The sequence below is a fragment of the Melospiza melodia genome, chromosome 31 (genome assembly GCF_035770615.1).
Source record: "Melospiza melodia melodia isolate bMelMel2 chromosome 31, bMelMel2.pri, whole genome shotgun sequence".
In the NCBI taxonomy this organism is placed as follows: domain Eukaryota; kingdom Metazoa; phylum Chordata; class Aves; order Passeriformes; family Passerellidae; genus Melospiza; species Melospiza melodia.
Genome location: NC_086224.1, coordinates 894,023 through 914,349, shown reverse-complemented (window position 1 = coordinate 914,349; position 20,327 = coordinate 894,023). Strand labels below are relative to the sequence as shown.

The 20,327-nt window shown below is 50.2% G+C and overlaps 1 protein-coding gene across 3 annotated transcripts in view; it reads right to left on the bottom strand.

Annotated features, from left to right (window-relative positions):
• Window positions 1-761: 761 nt before the first annotated feature.
• The window catches only part of DIP2B (disco interacting protein 2 homolog B), a 61,710-nt gene continuing 42,144 nt past the window's right edge, over window positions 762-20,327 (bottom strand). For all 3 annotated transcript variants that reach the window (XM_063179152.1, XM_063179153.1, XM_063179154.1), the window contains 25 exons: window positions 20,253-20,317; window positions 19,690-19,783; window positions 18,890-19,009; window positions 18,200-18,314; window positions 17,505-17,644; window positions 17,164-17,300; window positions 16,764-16,844; window positions 16,515-16,642; window positions 15,693-15,807; window positions 14,539-14,740; window positions 14,090-14,199; window positions 13,891-13,971; window positions 13,232-13,355; window positions 12,791-12,912; window positions 12,089-12,200; window positions 11,544-11,653; window positions 10,417-10,547; window positions 9,730-9,898; window positions 8,330-8,500; window positions 7,810-7,871; window positions 7,626-7,683; window positions 7,033-7,107; window positions 6,321-6,498; window positions 4,637-4,760; window positions 762-4,192 (listed from right to left, as the gene is read on the bottom strand). In XM_063179152.1, coding sequence (XP_063035222.1) covers window positions 3,940-4,192; window positions 4,637-4,760; window positions 6,321-6,498; window positions 7,033-7,107; window positions 7,626-7,683; window positions 7,810-7,871; window positions 8,330-8,500; window positions 9,730-9,898; window positions 10,417-10,547; window positions 11,544-11,653; window positions 12,089-12,200; window positions 12,791-12,912; window positions 13,232-13,355; window positions 13,891-13,971; window positions 14,090-14,199; window positions 14,539-14,740; window positions 15,693-15,807; window positions 16,515-16,642; window positions 16,764-16,844; window positions 17,164-17,300; window positions 17,505-17,644; window positions 18,200-18,314; window positions 18,890-19,009; window positions 19,690-19,783; window positions 20,253-20,317 — 3,077 coding nt within the window. In that variant the 3' untranslated portion in view covers window positions 762-3,939. The remainder of the gene's footprint in view (window positions 4,193-4,636; window positions 4,761-6,320; window positions 6,499-7,032; window positions 7,108-7,625; window positions 7,684-7,809; window positions 7,872-8,329; window positions 8,501-9,729; window positions 9,899-10,416; window positions 10,548-11,543; window positions 11,654-12,088; window positions 12,201-12,790; window positions 12,913-13,231; window positions 13,356-13,890; window positions 13,972-14,089; window positions 14,200-14,538; window positions 14,741-15,692; window positions 15,808-16,514; window positions 16,643-16,763; window positions 16,845-17,163; window positions 17,301-17,504; window positions 17,645-18,199; window positions 18,315-18,889; window positions 19,010-19,689; window positions 19,784-20,252; window positions 20,318-20,327) is intronic.

Here is a 20,327-nt window from a genome sequence, read left to right as displayed (position 1 = left end):
GGTGGCACTGAGGGGTTTTAAGGAAGCAGCAGGTGATGAGGTTTGGTCTCTCTCTGGGTTTTTCCACAGCGGTTTTAGGATCTTAGTAAGGATTTGGGTTCCGGTAAGTGGCCCTCATCATGGGACGGTTCCTCAGGCATCGCTGGGGAGCACAGGAAATTCAGTGTTCCCTGTAAAGCACCAACTGCAGCCAAGCACCTCGAGGAACAGGAATCTGTTTTTCACAGGATCCCGGAATTCCTGAGGTTGGAAAATCCCTCCGACACATGGAATCCAACCTTGTCCCCAGCCCAGAGCTCTGAGTGGTGCCTCCAGCCCTTCCTGGGACCGCTCCATGAATGAGGTGACCCAAACCCCCCTGGCAGTGCCAATTCCTGACCCCCTTTCCATGGGGAAATTCCTGCTGAGTCCCCCCTGAGCCCATTCCCTCTCCTCTGTCCCTGTTCCCTGGGATAAATCCCGAATCCCCCGGCTGCCCCCTCCTTGTGCAGAGGCAGAAATTCCCCTGATCCCCATTTTCTCCATCTGAGCCCCTTCCCAGCTCCCTCAGGATTCTCCATCCCCTTCTCCAGCTCCACTCCCTGCTCTGATCCCCAAAAATTGATTCCCAAAATTCCAGGTACAGGACACAGCCCAGCTCCTTCACACCCACACTCCTCCATACAAAATACAAGATACTTACAAGTTCTCCCTCTGCCCAGGATCAATTTTAACCCGCGTTTTCTTCATTAAAAATAAAAATTCCTTCATGGAAACAGCGCTGGAAGGACTAAACAAGCAACCAGGCATCAATATTTATTAACACAAGACAAAGGAAACACAATCAATGCGTTAATGGGACACTGTCCAGCCAGGTGTTAAATTTAAAAATGTAACTAATCTAGTTTTAAATAAATAAAACCTTTATACATAATTACAGAATGCCAGAGTCTGGATTGGACAATGAGAAAGAGGTTGACAGAAATAAAAGCAAAAAAAAAGCATCTAGGGCTAAAATTGATCTGGTTTTTATAACCTTATTTTAGGACAGTTAGTAGGACACAGCTGAATTGATTTAAACCAGAAATGAAGTGCAAATTCTAACAAAACGGGACAGAACTGTCCTGTTCCCACAGCGTCTGCTCAGAGGAGATTCAGAAACAGTGAGACACACACAATATACTTCAGTCCAGTGGGAAGAATTCCCAGATTTTCAGTTTCACTGCAGTTAAGTTGGAACCCGAGGGGGAGAAAAGGGAATAATGTGCCCAGTGCAACCCCAGAGCTGCAGCCACACCAGGGGGAGAGGCTGATTTTGGGAGAAGCACCCAGCCCTGCCCACCTGACAATGTCTGGAGTGAAAGATCTTGCTTTGTTCCCAAAAAAATATGGAAATATCATCGCCAGCTACAGAGGGAGGAGCGGAATGATCTGTGGAAGGCTCGTGGCAAGTGCTGAGCAGAGCTGGGGATGGAATTTTGGGGATTCCAGAGCCCCAGCCCCATCCCTCCTCCTGCTCTCTGGGAAATGGATTTATAGAAAACTCTCAAAGCACTCAGGGAATCCAAACTGAGCAGCTTCTCCTGGTCCCTGGAATGTTCTCTCATCCCATGGGAAGTGTCCTGCAGTTCTCCAGCACACAGAAATGGAACGTGCTGGGAGATCTGGAGCACACAGGGAACTTGCAAGATAAAACCTCAAACTGTAGGAAGCTACCAGTACCTATCCAAACCAAAAAACAAGGGGAAAAAATAAAATTTAAAAAAAAAATCAATCAAGTCACAATCAAAAATGCAATTTCAGGAATTTCACCTGCCACATTTGATGGAATTAATACACACGTGGTTTTATTTGTGAAAAAATCATGAATAAAAATGAAAGACAATCCTGGAATTGGACTTAAAATCTACTTCAGCGGACAAAATGAATGTTTATTGAAACAATTTATCTAAAGCTTTGAGTAAAGAAAAAGGTTCAAGACCACCAGATTTTCCTGGAAAGGTCACACTGGAGTGAAGCTGCTTGGGCAGGCCTGGGCTGTGCAGGAAACACAAAAATGGTGACAAAGAACATGGAATAACAGGAATTTTCTGGCTGAAAGGGGAGAACACCCTTTATGCACTTTACACCCAAAATAAGCTGCAGGACCAACTGTTTTAGTCTTTGACCTGCCACTGTCCCCACTTTGTGCTCAATTTGTTAAAACTAAATATATTGTAGATTTTGTGCATATTCTGCAGTGGTTAAACACAGACAAGGTTCCAAAATGTGCCCCTGAAACCCAAAGTGTTTGCAAAGAACCTCAAGTCCAGACCTGCCACAAAACTTCCAGTTCCTATTTCCCCACCGAGTATTTTTCAAAAATATCATTTGAAAATTCTGAGTTTTAAAGCTCCTGTTTTCAGTGAGGAGCCACCAGGATGCAGCAGGAGCTTTTCAAGGACACGGCTGGGGTTTGCTCATGGATCCACTGGACTCTGTTCCAGTAACTGCCACAGGATCTTCCAAGTCCACACCACAAACCTTTTAAAAACTGCCTAAAAACTTTTTTTGTGAGGTAATCTGGAACATTTTGAAAAGTTTATTTACACTGTATACCACATCTGACTCAAAAAACCCTGTTGCAGGATCTGGTAGCAGCTCCTGAAGCTTCCAAAATCATATATTAGCACCCAGAGAAATGTAATTGCTATTAAAAGATGAAGAATTAAAAAAAAAAAAGAGATAATTTTGAGTCAAAGCTCAACCACCAGCAGGAAGAGCTTGTACCTGCTGCTTTCAGGTTTCTCTTTCTTCCCATTCCCTAACGCTGGAGCTGACACAGGATGTGGAAGGCTGGGACAGCAATTTTCACAATGTTATTTAACAATGTGTTTGCCAGAATTACTGGATCCCCCAGTAAAATTGTGTCCAACTTAAACCTGGGATTCTCCCACTCTTTTGAGGAAAGCATTTTTGTTTGCTCCCAGTTTCCACTAAAGCCTGTTCACAGTAATTCTGCTGTGCCTGCAGGGAGCTGGAGGAATCCCAGAGGAATGGCACAAGCAGGGAATTCACCTGTGTGTCAGCCTAGGAATGGTTTTCCTTTCCACACCCGGTGCCACAGGATGAGGCAGAGGCTGCCCCTCAGTTCCCTGCCTGCACTGCCATTTTTCCCCAATTCCATGCTGAACTCAGCCTCCCGCAGAAAGATGTGCCTTAAAACCAAAGGGTTCTGCACACTTCTGGCCAGAATAAAGATGCAAATGAAATCAGAAACCTGGGGAAGGTGGGAGCATCTCACATTGTGTCTAAGCCAATGCCATGATGCTGAGGTCCACAAAAGTCACCTGTCCTTAAAAACATCAACCTTCAGCTGCCCTCGCTAGCCAAGTTAATTTTCTATCTAAGTGAATTATGTATAATAATATTTACATATTTAAAATATAGGCAAAATTCTTTTTAAATTCCAGAAATCTCTATATGAATAAGTAACTCTGATTCTGTAAGTTATTGATTTGGTCATGGCACAATTGTCAATAAGTCGTGTGATCCCGTGGGATGAACAAGCTCCAGATGCAAAGGAGATCATGGAGTAGGGAACTGCAGAACTCTGATGACCCTTTTCTTAATAGTTTATTATCTTAACTAAATAAACCCACCCCTTATAGAATCCTAACCCGGGATTAGATAAAAATACAAATATGTACAACGGGTGAAAAAGTAACACTACTGTAAAGGCCTTGGGGATTCCGTAGCTCACACACTTTCCTTCCCCCTCTGCAGTTCTCTAAAGCTCATGGTTCAGTAAACTGTTACAAACGTTTGCTGTTGCTTCTCCCACTTCCTTCACCCCACCAGGACTGAAACCCCCAGGACAGGAGGGAGGGAACGTGGCAGCAACCTCAAACTTTAGATCAAGTATTAGTAATTTTCACCAGCTTCACTCTCCACAAGCACCCTGATCACTCTGTGCTCCCATCACATGTTGTAAGCCACGTAAATGGGGTCCAGCTGATCCGCCAGGAAACTGTCCCGGAGGTGCATCCGCTGCTTCTCGCCTCGGGAATTGATGGGGATGACTCCAGGATCCACCACCACCACCACCCCCACAATCAGGTAATGCTCCTCCAGCACCACGTTGGTCACCAGAGGCACCAGATCCAGAGCCTCCTGCTCACAGCCACACAGCTCCACCACCACCACCAGCAGGTTGGTCCAGGTGAACACGGCACTGAAACGACAGAGGAAAAACAACACAAAACAGTTGTTGCCACAAAGATCCAAAGTTTTCAGTTCTTTATCCTTAGATGGATATCAGCTGCTTTGGGGTGTATTTCCAACCTAACTGCAACATGACTTGGTCCTGACGTGACAAAAATCAGACTTATCTCAGCACTACCTGTATGAGACAGGAACCCAAAGCTGCTGTCACTGACTCACAAATGGCTCTTTACACCCCAGAGAAGGAAATCATCATCATCATTTCTGTGTTGAGCTAAGGCTTGTCAGAAAACACAGAGTATGTTCTCATCTGCAGATGGGAAATCAGGTGTATGACCTGCACAAAACCCCCTGAATTTCCCTACATTTTTTTTCAGCTGAAACCCTGCATCTTTGCCCGAACTGCTGCATTTCAGCTGGGCTAGGGTGGCTGCACTGCTCGGGAGTGTTTTACCATTCAGCAATGCTCCTGTGGGTCCGGGACACCGAGGTCTCGATGTCGATGGGGTGGTAGCGCAGCCCCCGCAGCTCCAGGGTCTCATCCAGGGCTCCCACAACGTACAGGGCATCGTGGCGCTCTGGGGAGACAGGACAGGAGGGGGAATAGATGGAATTTTGTAAAGAAAAATTGTCTCTTGGACAAGCTAAAGAATTTCAGAATGGTTTGCATTGGAAGCCCATCCAGTCCCACACCTTCCACTGTCCCAGCTGCTCCAAGCCCTGTCCAGCCTGGCCTTGGGCACTGCCAGGGATGCAGGGGCAGCCCCAGCTTCTCTGGGCACCTTGTGCCAGGGTGTCACCACACTCACAGGAAGGAATTCCTTCCCAAAATCCCCTTGAACCCTGCTCTCTGGCAGTTTGAAGCTATTGCCCGTTGTCCTGGCACTCCAAGATGTCCTGTGCCCATCTTTCCTGCAGCTCCTCCAGGCACTGGAAGGCCACAATTAGATCACCCAAAGCTTCTCTTCTTCAGCCTGAAGGCAGCTCTGCAGGTGGGGTCTCACCTGAGCAGGGCAGAGGGGCAGAACCCTCCTCCCCTGCTGCCCAGGCTGGGGGCTCAGCCCAGGCTCAGGGGGTTCCTGGGGCATGTCCAGCACCTCAAACCCTTCTCCCCAGGGCTGCTCTCTCTGCTCATCACCAGCCTGGATCAAACCAGACACGCCCTTGGTTAAACCACACGAGAATCCCATGGGAATGTCCTGTCAGCTGTGCCCAGGTGAAACCCTTGGTGAGATTCCCATGGAATGCCCAGGCTGCCCGTGCCCCTGTGAGCTGTGCCCAGTGAAATCCTTGGTTAAGCCATGAGATTCCCATGGGAATGCCCAGGCTGCCCCTGCCACCTGTGCCCTTCCATGGAATGCCCAGGCTGCCCGTGTCTCTGTGAGCTGTGCCCTCCCATGGAAATGCCCATGCCCAGGTGCCCCAGCCCCACCTCCACTGGCTGCCATGAGCTCGGTGCGCCGCACGAAGCCCAGGTACCCTGTGAGCTGTGCCCTGCCATGGATGCCCATACCCATACCCATACCCCATGCCCATGCCCATGCCCATACCCATGCCCCACCTCCGCTGGCCGCCGTGAGCTCGGTGCGCCGCACGAAGCCCAGGTACCCTGTGAGCTGTGCCCTGCCATGGATGCCCATGCCCCATACCCATGCCCCATGCCCATACCCATGCCCCATGCCCATGCCCATACCCATGCCCATACCCATGCCCCATACCTATGCCCATGCCCATGCCCCACCTCCGCTGGCCGCCGTGAGCTCGGTGCGCCGCACGAAGCCCAGGTACCCTGTGAGCTGTGCCCTGCCATGGATGCCCATGCCCATACCCATGCCCATGCCCATGCCATGCCCCACCTCCGCTGGCCGCCGTGAGCTCGGTGCGCCGCACGAAGCCCAGGTACCCTGTGAGCTGTGCCCTGCCATGGATGCCCATACCCATACCCATACCCATACCCATGCCCATGCCCATACCCATGCCCATGCCCATGCCCCACCTCCGCTGGCCGCCGTGAGCTCGGTGCGCCGCACGAAGCCCAGGTACCCTGTGAGCTGTGCCCTGCCATGGATGCCCACGCCCCATGCCCATATCCATGCCCCATACCCATGCCCCATGCCCATGCCCATGCCATGCCCCACCTCCGCTGGCCGCCGTGAGCTCGGTGCGCCGCACGAAGCCCAGGTACCCCGTGCGCGCCCACAGCGTCTGCGCGGCGTCGCCGAAGCTCAGGCGGGTGTTGAAGTGGTCGGCCTGGAGGGTCTCGTTGTCGTAGATGGTGTAGTAGCCACTGGCTGTGTGGGGGCTGTTCACCCAGATCTGTGCAGGGAGGGAAAAGGGTCAGGTCCCCAGGAATGCCCACACGTGGGAGTGGGTAAAGGAACTGCAACAAGAAGGTTCTGGTTTTATCTGTGGTTTTATCAGATGAGAAAAATTCATCTTGGACTTCCAAATAACCTGCAGAACCTTAAAAATGCACCTTGAGGTGTAGTCTTGCAGTAACTGTAACTGAGGATTCACTGAGTAAATAAATTGTGGGTTTTTAACACATCCAGTCCAAAATTGGATAATAATCCACCAACACAGATCAATATACTGGTGTGTAATCAAAGAAAGGAAAGCCAAATGTAAATTGTACTATTTGGGAGCCAGTTTGCAAGATTTAGGGTGGAACAAGCTTCTTTTCAAGTGGGTTTTCTTTAAACTTGACAGTGAAATAACACCCAAATTCTGAACACTCCAGCAATAATTCATCTTACAAAGGCTTCTATCACAGCTCCAAACTGTCCCCCAGCAGAGAAAAGCCCAAGGAGCAGCAGGAAAAGGTCCCCAAGGAGCAAAACCTGCACTTACCTCCCCAAGGTGAGAATCTCCCAGAGGCCCTTTTGTCTCTGGATTGACAATGACCACTTTGACCCCAGGCAGAATCTAAAGAGCACAAAAAGGAAATGTGCAGTTCTTGTTGGATTATTTTCAGAACAATAAAACACACAGGCTGTTCAATCAGGGCAGGATTGTACCCATGGACATCACAAACAGGGATAAAACAGGCAGGACAGGTACAGCAAGGCAAGATCAGGGTATGGATGTATCCCATGGCTCCAGGGTCACACAGGTAAGATATTCTGACCTTGATTTTGAAGAATTCAGCAAAAAACCTACAGGAAAACCTCTTTCTGTTGAACTATGAGGGAGTAAGAGTTACAGTAAATCCCAACTACAGCTTGATTTCAAGAATACCAGAGCCCACACTTCTGATGTGGAAATTTACTGCAAAATGGACCAATTCCCCAACAACTCCAGCAAAACACACTCCTAAATCAATGGGTAATTCCTTATAATCAAGTTCCAGAGGGACAATGTAACCAAGTGCCACCCCTCCCATGCCACAGGACTGTCCTTCCCAGCTACAAAGGCAGTGGGGAGGTGGGCACACATGGATTTACCTTTCCAGACTCAGAGAGCAGCAGGCTCTGGGGAGCTCCTCGTTCCACCAGACGGACTCTGAAGGTCAAGAAACAAACACTGTCAGGTGAAAAACCAGAGCTGAAGTGGCTGGAGTGGTGTGAAAACAGCACCACTGCAGGGTTTTATACAGTTAATAAATTGGTTTAAGTGAACTTACAGTACCTGTCATGTCTCAAGGATTTCAGGTCTACATACACCGTGGTGGGATCTGGCCCCGATGTTCCCTGAGGAGTTAATATTTAAAAAACATTGATGTGTTTAGAGCAATCAGGGGAATTTCTGCCTGAGCCCAGAACTATTTCCAGGGGTTTCTTACAGCAGAATTCCTACTCATATTCCCCCACCTTTGCAGCTGCACCCTGCAGTAAGCAGGTGACTTTCTGGGACACCTGTGTGGGGAAGGAGCCTTGGGGAGGGGGGAGACACCACAAGACCTCTCAGCCACCAAGCACTGCTTATGTGGCAATAAACAGCTCAGATTCATGTTTCACTTGTTTTGAGCATCTGTGATACGATTTGGCAGCTGAAAATGAGAGAAGCTGCTTAAATCTCGTGCCAGCTGTTCTCTGCAGGGCAGATGTTGGGCTTCAGAAATGTGCCCAGATGGGGAGCGTGGAACACAACCCAGCCTGGCATCTGGAACCTGGTGCCAGCGACAACCAGGAGCCCTGGGAAGCCTCACCTGCAAACAGATGGCCACGTTGACCCTGGAGCCAAAGGTGGTGCTCACGGCCCGGGATGAGAGCCCGATGTCCTTGAAGAGCTTGGAGAAGGAATGGGTGAGGGACACGCGCGGCCGCTCCTCGGCCACCACCACGCAGGTCCGGACACAGGACAGGTTAATGCCACGGGCCTGCACACAAACACCAGGCAAAGGGCTGCAGCTGCTCATCTGGCCCCTCTCAACCAGCTCTGTTTGCTGCTTAGCCCGTGAAATTACCCAGGAAATGCAGTACAAACTCAGTTCTTGTGTTCTGAGCTACTTTTCCTCTTTCTGATTCTATTTGTAATTATAAATCGTGCCTGACCAGAGCCTGAAAATGCAGCCACAGCAAGACATGGACTGACAGAGCTCCCTCTGCCCCAGCTCTCAGCACAGCTGCTCAGCTGAGATTACTGGTGTTCATCTATCCCCTCTCAACAAGTTACATTTGCTTCTTATCCCATTAAATTACTCAGGAAATGCAGGACAAACTCAGTCCCTGTGTTCCGAGCTACTCTCACTCTTTCTGATTCTGTTCACAATTATAAATCTGGCTGCATTTCTATGCCTGACCAGAGCCTGGAAATGCAGCCAGAGCAAGACATGGACTGACAGAGCTCCCTCTCTGCCCCAGCTCTCTGCACAGCTGCTCAGCTGAGATTACACCTCTGAGTCACTGCTTATACAGATGGAAACCAAACCCAGGCAGAATAAAGTCATCCACTGGGATTGCATGGACTCTTCAGCAACAGTGGCACCTGAATCCATCATTATTTCTATGGTGAATGCTCTGACCAGCACCAGGCAGGAGCTCCTGTGTGCTGCTCACCTGGTGACACAGCCCAGGCACCTGCAGAGCTCTGTGCCAGCCAGAGAACAAGGCTGAGCCTTCATCTCACAGAGCCACAATCCAGGAAATCCCAGGGAAAAAACCACCTCAGGCATGGCATGGAGCTATTTATTCCCTTCTCTCATCTCCAAGGAGAACACACCTCCATTGAGCAGCTCTCCTGACATGTGCTTTCCATCATGTGCTGGTGTGAGCCTCCACTGCAGACTGTTACATAAGGAATCTGCTGCAGAGCAGCACTGGGATCCTCCCTGCTCAGGGCTGCCCTGACATTCCCTGACAGGTGCTCCCGGCACTGCACAGCCCCTGCTCCTCCCCAGTCCCCTCCTCTCCCAGGGAGATTGGCTTTTGGAGATTTGCTTTTGGAGATTTGCTTTTGCAGATTTCCTTTTGGAGATTTGCTTTTGGAGCACCTCTGGCCTGGAGATTTGTGCAACAGGAAAATCTGAATTTAACAATCATATCACTTTGCTTTACTACCAGAGCTTCCTTAATTTATGTGATGTAACACTCAGGAAACGTTTCTTACCTTTAACATTTCAACTTGGTTTCCAAGTCCCTTTGTACACAGTTCCATGACTGAATAGGAACAGAAAGTGTCCCTTATTTTATACTGGCTGACAGTAGATAACCAGAGAAAAAGATTGGATTCCAGCTCCATAGGAGGAATTAAAATTGACTGATGTCCAGAATACACACTGTGAAGAACATTAAGGGAGAAAACATTTTAGTGAAGCTTGTAGCTATCTTTAAATTAATATTTACTGTATCTGCACATTACATTCCTGCTAGTCCAAAGGCAGGTTGTGGGACTGCAGCTGAGGCAAACTGGAGCAGCAACATTTTAAAAATGCAACTTACTGTACAAGAATAACAATTTATCCACACACAAACACACACTGACAGTGAAGGAAGAGAACTGGCTCAACCCCACAGAGAACAAAACCTCCCTTATTGCAACATGTAATCAAGGAAGAAAGGGAAGAGAAACATTCTGAAGCCAGGAATATTTGGCAGCACAAACACACATAATCAAGATGGGATAACATCTTGCTAATCTGCAGCAAAAGGGAACGTGTTGTTGTCAGCTCCAAGACAAATTCCCCCCTTACTGTAAATTAAGTCATTCTGTAGTGTCAACACGTGCGTAATGACACCCATTTCCCATTTCCAACCAGCCAGGAGTTCACCTGCCCCCCTCCCCAGAAAATCCTACCTGCAAAGGCACCAGAGCACAAATCCCAGCCCGCAGTAGGGGTCCAGACAAATGGCAATCTGCCGCGAGGAGTAGAGCTCACACTGGAGCTTGATGGCCCTGCACAGGCCACTGACGGCAGCGTGGGACATCTGCAACACAGGGGGGACACTGCTGGGGCCAGGGCAGCACCCAGGCACCCCCAGGGCAGCACCCAGACACCCCCAGACACTGCTGGGGCCCAGGACAGCACCCAGGCACCCCCAGAGGCAGCACCCAGACACCCCCAGGGCAGCACCCAGGCACCCCCAGACAGTGCTGGGGCTCAGGGCAGCACCCAGACACCCCCAGGGCAGCACCCAGGCACGCCCAGGGCAGCACCCAGACATCCCCAGGGCAGCATCCAGGGTCCCCAAGGCACTGCTGGGGCCCAGGACAGCACCCAGACACCCCCAGAGACAGCAAAGGCAGCTCATGGAGAGCTGGTGGGCAGGCAAGGCCATGGTTTGGTTCCTGAGCTTCCCCAGCAGAGGCAGAGACTGCAGAGCCCTGACACCAACAGTGACACCAACAGCGACACCAACTGTGACACCAACAGCTAAACTTGAAGCTGCAGCTGTTTGAGCCCCACCTCAACATGAGCCAGAACTTGCCATGGAACAGCTGCCCAGGGTGGTTGTGGAGTCTTCCTCTCTGCAGACATTCCAAACCCACCTGGACACGTTCCTGTGTCACCTGCTCTGTGTGACCCTGAATTGGATTGGGGGATCTCCAGAGGTCCCTCCCAGCCCTGACTGTGCTGTGATGCCAACTCCAAACACACATGAGCTTTAACAACAGTCTAAGGCTTTCCTTTTTAGTATCTTATCCTCTTTTTCCTGACTGCATCCCTCTTCTGCTCTTGGTGGAGCTCAGAGCTCTCTCCCAAGCTGCTCTCCAGGGGAGGCAGCAGCAGAATTCCTGACCCCTCTGTGCAGACCTGTTTCTCTCCTCAGCAGGACTCGGGGAAATGAAGCCCACAGCTTTGTCAGAAGAAAATCAGGGTCTTTGTTTAAGCTACAACTTGGAGGTGGAGGTCAAGGGGAGGTGGCTCAGAGAGTCAGGCAATACAAGACACAAATGCCCCATCTCCTAACCCGTTACTATACCTTTACTCCTGTGAGCATGCCTGTTGTGGAAACACTAAAATCTAGATATGCCAACATTTCAGGTGTGGGTGGCTTGTAGATCTGGGCCAGCCTCTTCCTGGGCAAATCATCTGTGCAAGAGAGAAACAAATGGGTTAATTTTGGTTACTTGACTGGTATTTGAAAGGAGAACGTGACTTTCCAAACGCCAGAGATGGAAGATAAAGCCTTCCATTAATTCTCTTTCCAGAAGAGACAGGCTAGTGTATGGCAAAACTCTTGCCAAGAAAATTTATTCTCAGGAAAAGGGAGAAAATGATGAATAATGACCAACTCATCCTTGTCTTAAGCAGATTAAAGTTGTCTCCAGAAATCCCTGTAATCATTTCCCATGCACAGCTCAATACAGAAGAGTTCTCAGTGAACAATGGCACATCTTGGATACCTTTTATGCATATTCAAACGAATTTTCAAGAGCCACTCAATGAAATGTGGGACAGTCCCTTTGGAAGTCACCAGTCACCCCTCCACAGGACTTCCAGGAGCCTCCTGGCCAGGGAGCTCACCTGTGTCAATGATGGTTGGCCAGGTTTTCACATCCACAGCACCAGCTGCCTCTCTGGACTTGAGCAGCCTCATCAGGGTCTGGGTTGTGAGGATGCAGGCGGCTTTGCTGACCTGCAAAGATGAACACTCACTGAAACAAAGAGGCAGGAGCAGGTCCCAGCAGCACAGAACATGTGCCAGTCTCTGATGTGCAGAGACTATTTTATCCTATCAGCAAACCTGAATTCCTTCCTCTGCCTTTTGCACACTCTGCTCTGCCTTCCCTTCACCAAACCCCCAGTGCAGCCCAGCCTGCACAGACCCTGGCAGAACCTGTGAGAAGGTGTCACAGCAAGATCCAGCTTTCTTCCCCATGCTGTCCTCTGGTTACTGAGCTTGGGAAGTGGCTTCACTGCAGGATTTGGACTTCCCCAGCATTCAGGAGTGCCAAGGTGAAATTCTGGGTGGCCACACCACGTTGGTGTTGTCAGACAGGTGTGTGAGGAGGGGGTTCTCTGTCTGGCATTTATGAAGGAGAACACTGTCCCTCAGCTCCAAGATTTGCCTCAATTCCTGTCACACAGCCACCACGAGCTCTGTGAGCCGTGTCACCCCTGGAGCAGAGGCTGGGGCACTCAGTGTGACTCTCAGGAGCCCGTGACCAATCCAGCCCCAGTCCCTGTGACACAGGTGTCACCCCGGGGGCCCAGGCTGGCACTCACCTCCACGATCATCCTCACTGTGGGCAGAGTTGCCACCAGGCTCTGGGCGTGGGGCGGGCGCACGGTGACGGGGACACAGCCCGAGTACAGGCAGCCGTAGAAGGCCGTGATGAGCTCGATGCCTGCAGGGACACCAAGGGGACACTGGGGAGGGGTCCCTGGGCACAGCAGGGCACTGCTGCCCCTCCCACAGCACAGCTGGGCAACATCAGCAGCCCAGCAGCAAGCTGAGAAAGCTTGGGATAGGGAATGGGGACAGTAAAGGAACCACACAGGAAAGCATCACCATCACTGAGGAAAAGAACATCAAATGACTCCAAACCAGTCAGGACACAGCAGTGAGCACCTCTCACTAGCACTGAGTGCCCTTCCTGTATTTCCAGATCCCAGTGAGAGGCCAAAGCAAGCCCAGGCTGCGTTTCCCCAGTGGGACTCACTCACCAGGAGGATAAAGAAGCACCACATTGTCTCCTGCATTGAGATGGCCTTTGTCACACAGCACTGATGCAATTCTCTCAGCCTTTTTGTGCAGCTGAAGGCAGGTGGCCGTGCACACAGTGGTTCCCTTGAAAGGAGACAAAAATGCTCTCAACAGGGGCTGGCACAACTCAAACTGGCTGCTCTGAGATAAACCCAAGCTTGCTGGCTAGCAGGAGGCTACAGCTAAGAGTTATCTCTACCTAAAGGCTGCTGTGCCCAGTGAGCCACTCATCCACTACAGAGATGGAGTTAGATCTGCTCTAGAAAATTCTACCTGCCAGGGAGTCAGTTCAGGTCTTCTTGCACCAGAACCTTGCCAGAATATACTCAACACCACTGATAGGGATGGTGGCACCAAGGGATACACCATTAACTGATACAGGAACCAGTGGGACCTACAAACACGCTCAGTTTTAAAATGAAGTGTCAAACCATGAGAGCCGTTTGCTGAAGGGACCTAGAGGGTCAAAGGGTCAAGTTTTAAGTTACAAATCTGTGGTCAAAATCTGATACAGAGGTTAAAGAGAGGCACTGCAGAGGGCAAAAGATTTTAAAGACTCTCCAACTGGCACTGGATAGCACATGGACCATAAAACCCAACAACTCAGCACTGACTGTACCTTGGCATTCAATAGAAGGAAGAGTGGGTGGTCAGGAGTTGCTTGAGCTCTCCACTGCAACACTTCTGTCAGGAACTGGTGCTGGAAGTGACAGGAAGAAATTCAACACCAGCTTCTCCTTCAGTGCTCCCCACTGCTGCTCTGCACACAGCAGGGAAAACTCCTTCCCATCCTCCAGTTGTCACAAACACTGATTTACCTTTTTAACTAAATCATTGTCTTCTATTTGACCCAGATCTCTCCCAGAGGCTTGAGCGATTCTCTTCCCAGCAACCAGGTTCCCCACCATCACAGAGGCAGGGCCCACCCCTGTGGAGAGACAGCAGCACTTTGGGAAGGAGCAGAGCCAAGGGACAGAGAGTCCCTGCAGGATCCCCCTGCTCCTGGGAATGAGCCTCACGGATGGAGCTCAGCAGGCATTGCTGGTCTCTGTCCATCAGGAGGGAGAATCCCAGTGAGCTCAAAGGTGGGAATTAAAATTCCTGACTAACACATGCAAAGAGAGGCCTGGAACAAGCCCAAACCATGGAGCACAAGACAGGCCCTGGTTCCCAGCACGTGGGACAGGGAGGAGGACATCACCCCGTCCCTGGGGCTGAGCACTGAGCCCCAGCTCAACAACACCAAACAAAAAGGGCTTCAGGTTACCTGGCTGTTTCTGCCTGGGCTTTGGCAAGTTTGTCACACAAGTGTGTGGGCACATGAGGATGTTGCAGGGGTGCAGAGAGCCCTCCAGAAAGTGCTGTTTGGTTTGGGAGATGTGGATCCCTCCCAGCGGAGTTTTTGGCAATGTGTTGGCTGGCACGAGAGCAAGGCAGTAAACACCCACTTGGTGAATGCTGTCAATGGCCTAGAGAAAGGAGAGATGGTCATTGGCATTGCTGGCACTGCTGGGCACAGTCTGCTGATGCACTCACACTGCAAGACAAATCCCTGCACTCGTGAGTGAATCACTGACATCCCACCTGCCCTCTGTGCCACCAGCGAGCCCTGCAGTGAGCCTGAAGTGCTGGGCACCCCCCTGCCTTTACAGCCCATTTCATAGACACCAAATCCATTTTTAAATCCTTCATGACCAAAATCCCAAAATACCCACGGCTGCCTGATGAATCACACGATTCTGATCTCGGGATTGCATCCATCTGTCTCCTCTGAACCATCACACTCTGTTCCCTCCTGCCCGCCTCAGCATTCAGGCATCTGATCCATTATTCAGAGCACCAGGTACTTCCCTGGTTTTCCACCCCAGCTCGCACACTTCACTCCCTGAATGTCATTCCTGGAATGACACACATGCAGTGCAGGCAGCTCTCAAAGGAAGTTCTTGCTACTCATTCTTTTAGGACCACACTCATTCAGCTGTTCTGGCCTTTCCCTGCCCACTTGCTCCCTGCTGAAAATGCATCTCCAAAGAAAAGGGTGGCTTTAAAGCCGAACTCTGAGCTCCACATGATCCAGACTAAAAGCAGAACTCAAAAGCCTGAGCACAGATCTGCTCTGCAGTTCTGAGAGGAAACTGCCAGAGCCTCTCTGTTCTCTGGGATTCATGGAATCCCAGACTGGCCGAGGAATTTCTTCCCAAAATTTAACTTCAATTCCTCCTCTTTCAGTTTGAAGCCATTCCCCTTGTCCTGTCACTCCAGCTCCCTCAGGACACAACAGAACAGCCTGGACACAGCTTGTGACCCTGCACAAACACCTTGTGCCAAGAGGGATGCAAAGCTTGTGGCACCTCCATTGGGGCCCTTGGTGGCCTCTGCTCTGCCCACACCCCAAAAGCTGCAGGATTTCCCCAGCTGTACCTGCAGCACCCGACTCATCCACTGGAAACTGTCCTCCTCAGATGCATCTGGCCTCTGCTCTGCCACCACCACGATCCTCTCGTCGTAGAACACAGACACGGAGAACACAGCAATCCTAAGGAAAAGGGCAGAGCCACACTCCAGTTTCACTCCTCAGAGACAGGGGGCCAAGGAGAGATTAAATACAGGACTTGTTAAAATAACCATGGGGCAAAAACAAGAGAAAAAGCATCAGACAATTAACACTGAGTCAAAAGGAAAGACTGGGGAGTATTTAAGGGGTTAACTCCACTTTCTGATGGAATTTCCATATGGCACAGTCCCCCGTTCTCCCAACCTGCTGTCACATTCTTGTTCCAACTTCTGGCAAAGCCCAAATGAAAGGAGATTTAAAGGCACCCACAGGAGGGTTTAAAATCTCTCACTAAGTCTCGGAGATATGAGTTCCAGCTCTGCCTGAAGATCTGGAAAATTGTATCCACAACTGCTAAATAAAAATCAAATATCTTTGGACATTAATGAAACTCTTCCTTGCTGCACCAGTCAGCAGCTAACAACTGCAACTCTGCAGAGACAGAGAATTAATTTCTCCACGTGCCTGACTTATCTTGTTACTTGATTGCTTTCCCTAAAGCACAGACTTGATGAAAAGCCAGGCTGGATAGTGGGGAAAAGATCTGTGTTGGGCAGGATCAGGGCAATTACTATCTAAATCAAAAATATGTTTACTTTAACTGATCTACCAAAGAGAAATCCAAGAAAGTACTAAAGCTGTGCTTTGCTTTATGACATGCAGCAGGTGATGGGGTTTCTTGTGCTGACCTTCCTCTGTAAACTGTTTTTATTGACTCCACGGCCAGCCCAGTGGCCACGATGTCGTCGGCGTTGTGCCTTCTCCCGCTCACGGTCAGCAACCCGTCCATTTTCCCAACCACAAACACCAAACTGCCCTGCAAGGCAAGAAGGCAACAGTGAGGAGCTCACAGAGAGCTCCTCTCACACATCCTCCCTCCCCAAAGCTTTTCCCTGAAAGGCTGAAGGGCCAGAGCAGTGCAGGCTCTCCTCACGTACAGGTCCAACAAATCCCAGCAAGCCGGAGCGCACGAAGGGCACTTCCCCCACGGGAGAGCCAGAGGAGTTCACAGGGATCACCTGCAACACAAGGGAGGACATTGGAGGCCTGAGGAGAGAAAAACCTTCCCAAACCACCCCAAAATTGTGGAGAAAACCACCCCAAAAATTGCACTTAACGTGAGTGAAGGGAAGAGGAGAAGGGCAGGGAACCCTCAGTACAGCCAGGGTGGGAGATGTTTATGGAGGGGATTCTGAGTATCTCTAACTGCAAGGAGATTTCCAGTGCATGTTTATAAAAACCAACATTAACACTTCGGTTACAAACCCAAGGGGTTGTACAAGACCACCAGTTTGACACAGAAAATGGGGCAGGAAAGATGCATTCTGCTAGACATACCTCGAAAGTATTCTTTGTCACCCCTGCCAGCCCATAGTACATCATTCCTCCTGCTCTGGAGCTCACACAGATTTCACCAATCTCATCTGTTTTACAGAGCTGGGGTGGCCCATCTGGTTTCACTATACACATCATGCCTAGGAAAAATCAGGCTTTGTTAAAAACAGCTCCCAAATTTAGCCCTGTGTGAGAAGTGACACGTTTAATCCTGACAGGAATGACTGAGTCTGGCACTGCCCCACCTCTCCCACACTGAGGCTGATGTGGGAGAGAACATTGACCCATTCTGCTTCTAAAACATCCCCAAAAACATCCCATATCAGTCTCCTGTCCGTTTTTACCTCCTGGCATCACGTGCCCCACGTCCTGGACAGTGAGAGCAGAGTTTTTATCCTCGGTGTTGACCCGAATGACACCAAAACTCAGCCCGTTCATGGACAGGATGGCTCTGCCTGGCAGAGGGGCCCCGGGGACTCCAGGCCTGGGAAGGACACAAAATGAACAAATACACTCAATCAGGCACCCAGCTGGGTGTTAGACTCAGATGGAGATGGCACAGCAACAGAAAGAGGTGTGTTCAGTGTCTCTGCTTTGCATAATCACTTCAAACTGTGATGGCAGCAAGGATCCCCACCCAAATTTTCAACCCCTAAGGAATTGTGCTCCTGGGCACTGCAGCTCCTCTGCCAGCTCCTTATCTCACCCCATGGCAAACCCCAGCTCCCACCCCTGTTTCTTACAGGCAGCAATGGACAGAAACAGAGTATGAGAGTGTCCAAATGATCTCAAATCCCATCTCAGATTCAGAACACCTCCCGGGCTGTGGAAATCAGGAGGAGCAAAAGCAGAGCTCAGGCACTGCTGAGCTGTCACACACCTCAGAAATCACTTGGATCTCAGGAGGGAGGTTTAAAGCTCAGCAACTCGAGTACCTGAGCACACAGAGTAAATGTCAGAGGAGTTCATTACATGCCTAAATCAACTCTGACCAAGCCAAGTGTGAAGAAAGCCCGGGCTGGATGACTCAATCTGTTACCTCCGGATTGCGACGGTCATCGCTTCGGGGGAGGTGGCACAGGGACAAATCGCCTCTGGTTTGAGCCCATGGCTCTGAAACAAGCTCAGGAAGGCATCACAGGAGGAAACAGACCCTAGGAAGAAAGAAAAGATGCCACTAGCACTTCACAGATATTGATTTCATGCCCATCTACAGGAAGGGTCAGGAGGAGGATTTGGGAAACTCCAGGAGGAAGCAGCCTCAAGTTGTGCTGGGGAGGTTTGGGTTGGACATGAAGGAAAATCTCCTCACTCCAAGGGTGGTCAGGCATTGGAACAAGCCCAGACTGGACATTCAGACAGTGAATTCTGCCCAGGTGGAATCACAATCCCTGAAAGGATTTAAAGGACGTGTGGACGTGGCACCTGGGGACAGGGTTTAGTGGCGAACATGGTGCTAGGTGAAGAGCTGGATTTGATGGTCTTAAAGGTCTTTCCCAGCCTGAACAATTCTCTGATTTTACAAACACTGCCCCCCATTCAACTCTCCCTTTTCCTGCTCTGCAGGATCTCTCACACCCCAAAGGATGGCAACACAAAAACCTCGAAACACCCTTGTCCTGTGCCCAAGCAGCAGCAGGCAGAGCTCTGGCCTAGAGGAGAGCTCCAAGGGAGCTGATCCTGCTGCCAGAGAGGCCTGGACAGGGCTGGGCAGGGCTGGGGCACTCACAGGGGTTGGCGCCGTCGGTGACGATCAGCATCCGCAGCGAGCTCAGGCTCACGTCTCTTTGGTCCCGGTGGGCCATCATGGCCCAGTGCAAGTCTCGACACTTCACCAGAGCAACTTTTGCTGCAAACAACACAAAAACACCACCTCAGGGCAAATCAAAGCTTTCCAGGAGTTATTTTCATAGAACTCACATGGTCTTAAATAACTGAGGCTGCAGTAACAGCAAAGCCAACACACAGTGGCATCTGCTGTGGCACTGCCACCACCTGAGCCAGGGTCTGTCATCATCACAGCTCCTCCTCCAAAGGCCATAAATCATTATCACCCTCTGGAAGCACTCAGGGAGGCCAGGGACCAAGGGCTCCTGCTGCACTCTGCCATTTCCTTGGTTTCATAAAAGAAACTGGCTCCAAGTCACAAGATCCCCATTGTGTTCCCCACCACTGACATGGCATTGGGACTGTGCACAGGAATAAATGGCAAAGTCCTCTGTCCTCCCAAGCTGTCACATTTCTGTTCCAACCTCTGGCAAGTCACCAATGCAAGGAGTTTTACAAGTATCCACACAACTGGGGGCTTAAAATCTCCCAGACATGAGCTCCAGCCCTGCCTGAAGATCCAGAAAATCATATTTAATACTGCAAAATAAAAATCAACTACCTTTGGATATTAGTGAAACCCTTGGCCCTCAAGATTTGTCATGGTGGAGCAAGAAGGGTTTAAGACATTTGAGATTTTAATGTCCCTCACTCTTGGATCCTGAGAATTCCAAGCTGAAATTGTGGATTCCCCCAGGTTACCTTTGTGGGCATGAACCCTCTGCACCCATGAGAGAGGACAGGTTTTCATCACAGAATAGGGCACGCTGATAGTGTGCAGCTTGTTCATTACATTCTGAAAAACAGGAAAAGGATTGTTAGGAAAGGGATCCCAAACCTCTCATTGAGTTATTAGAAATAAGAGTCACCCTCAGTGCCCATCAACTTCCACCCCATCAGGAGTTCACAGAGGTTTAGTCAGGATGATTCTGTTGCTCCTCCAGGAGATTTGGCAGGGAGAGAAATGGTTGTTTTAACAGATAATAGTCCCCAGTGTTGGACTCTGTTATCACAGAATCATGGAATTCTGGAATGGGTTTGGTTGGGAGGGACCTTAAAGCTCATCCAGTGCCATGGCAGGGACACTTTCCACTATCCCACGGTGCTCCAAGCCTCATCCAACCTGGCCTTGGACACTTCCAGGGATCCCAGCTTCTCTGGGCACCCTTTGCCAGGGCCTGCTCACCCTCACAGGGAAGAAATTTTTCCTAATATCCCATCTAATCATGAATCTCTCATTCCAGAGAGCTCTGGAGCCAACTCACCGTTAGAATGCCATGCCACAGCCCTGCATCCTTCTTAAAATCCAGCACATTCACTATCGTTTCACCTGGGAAAAG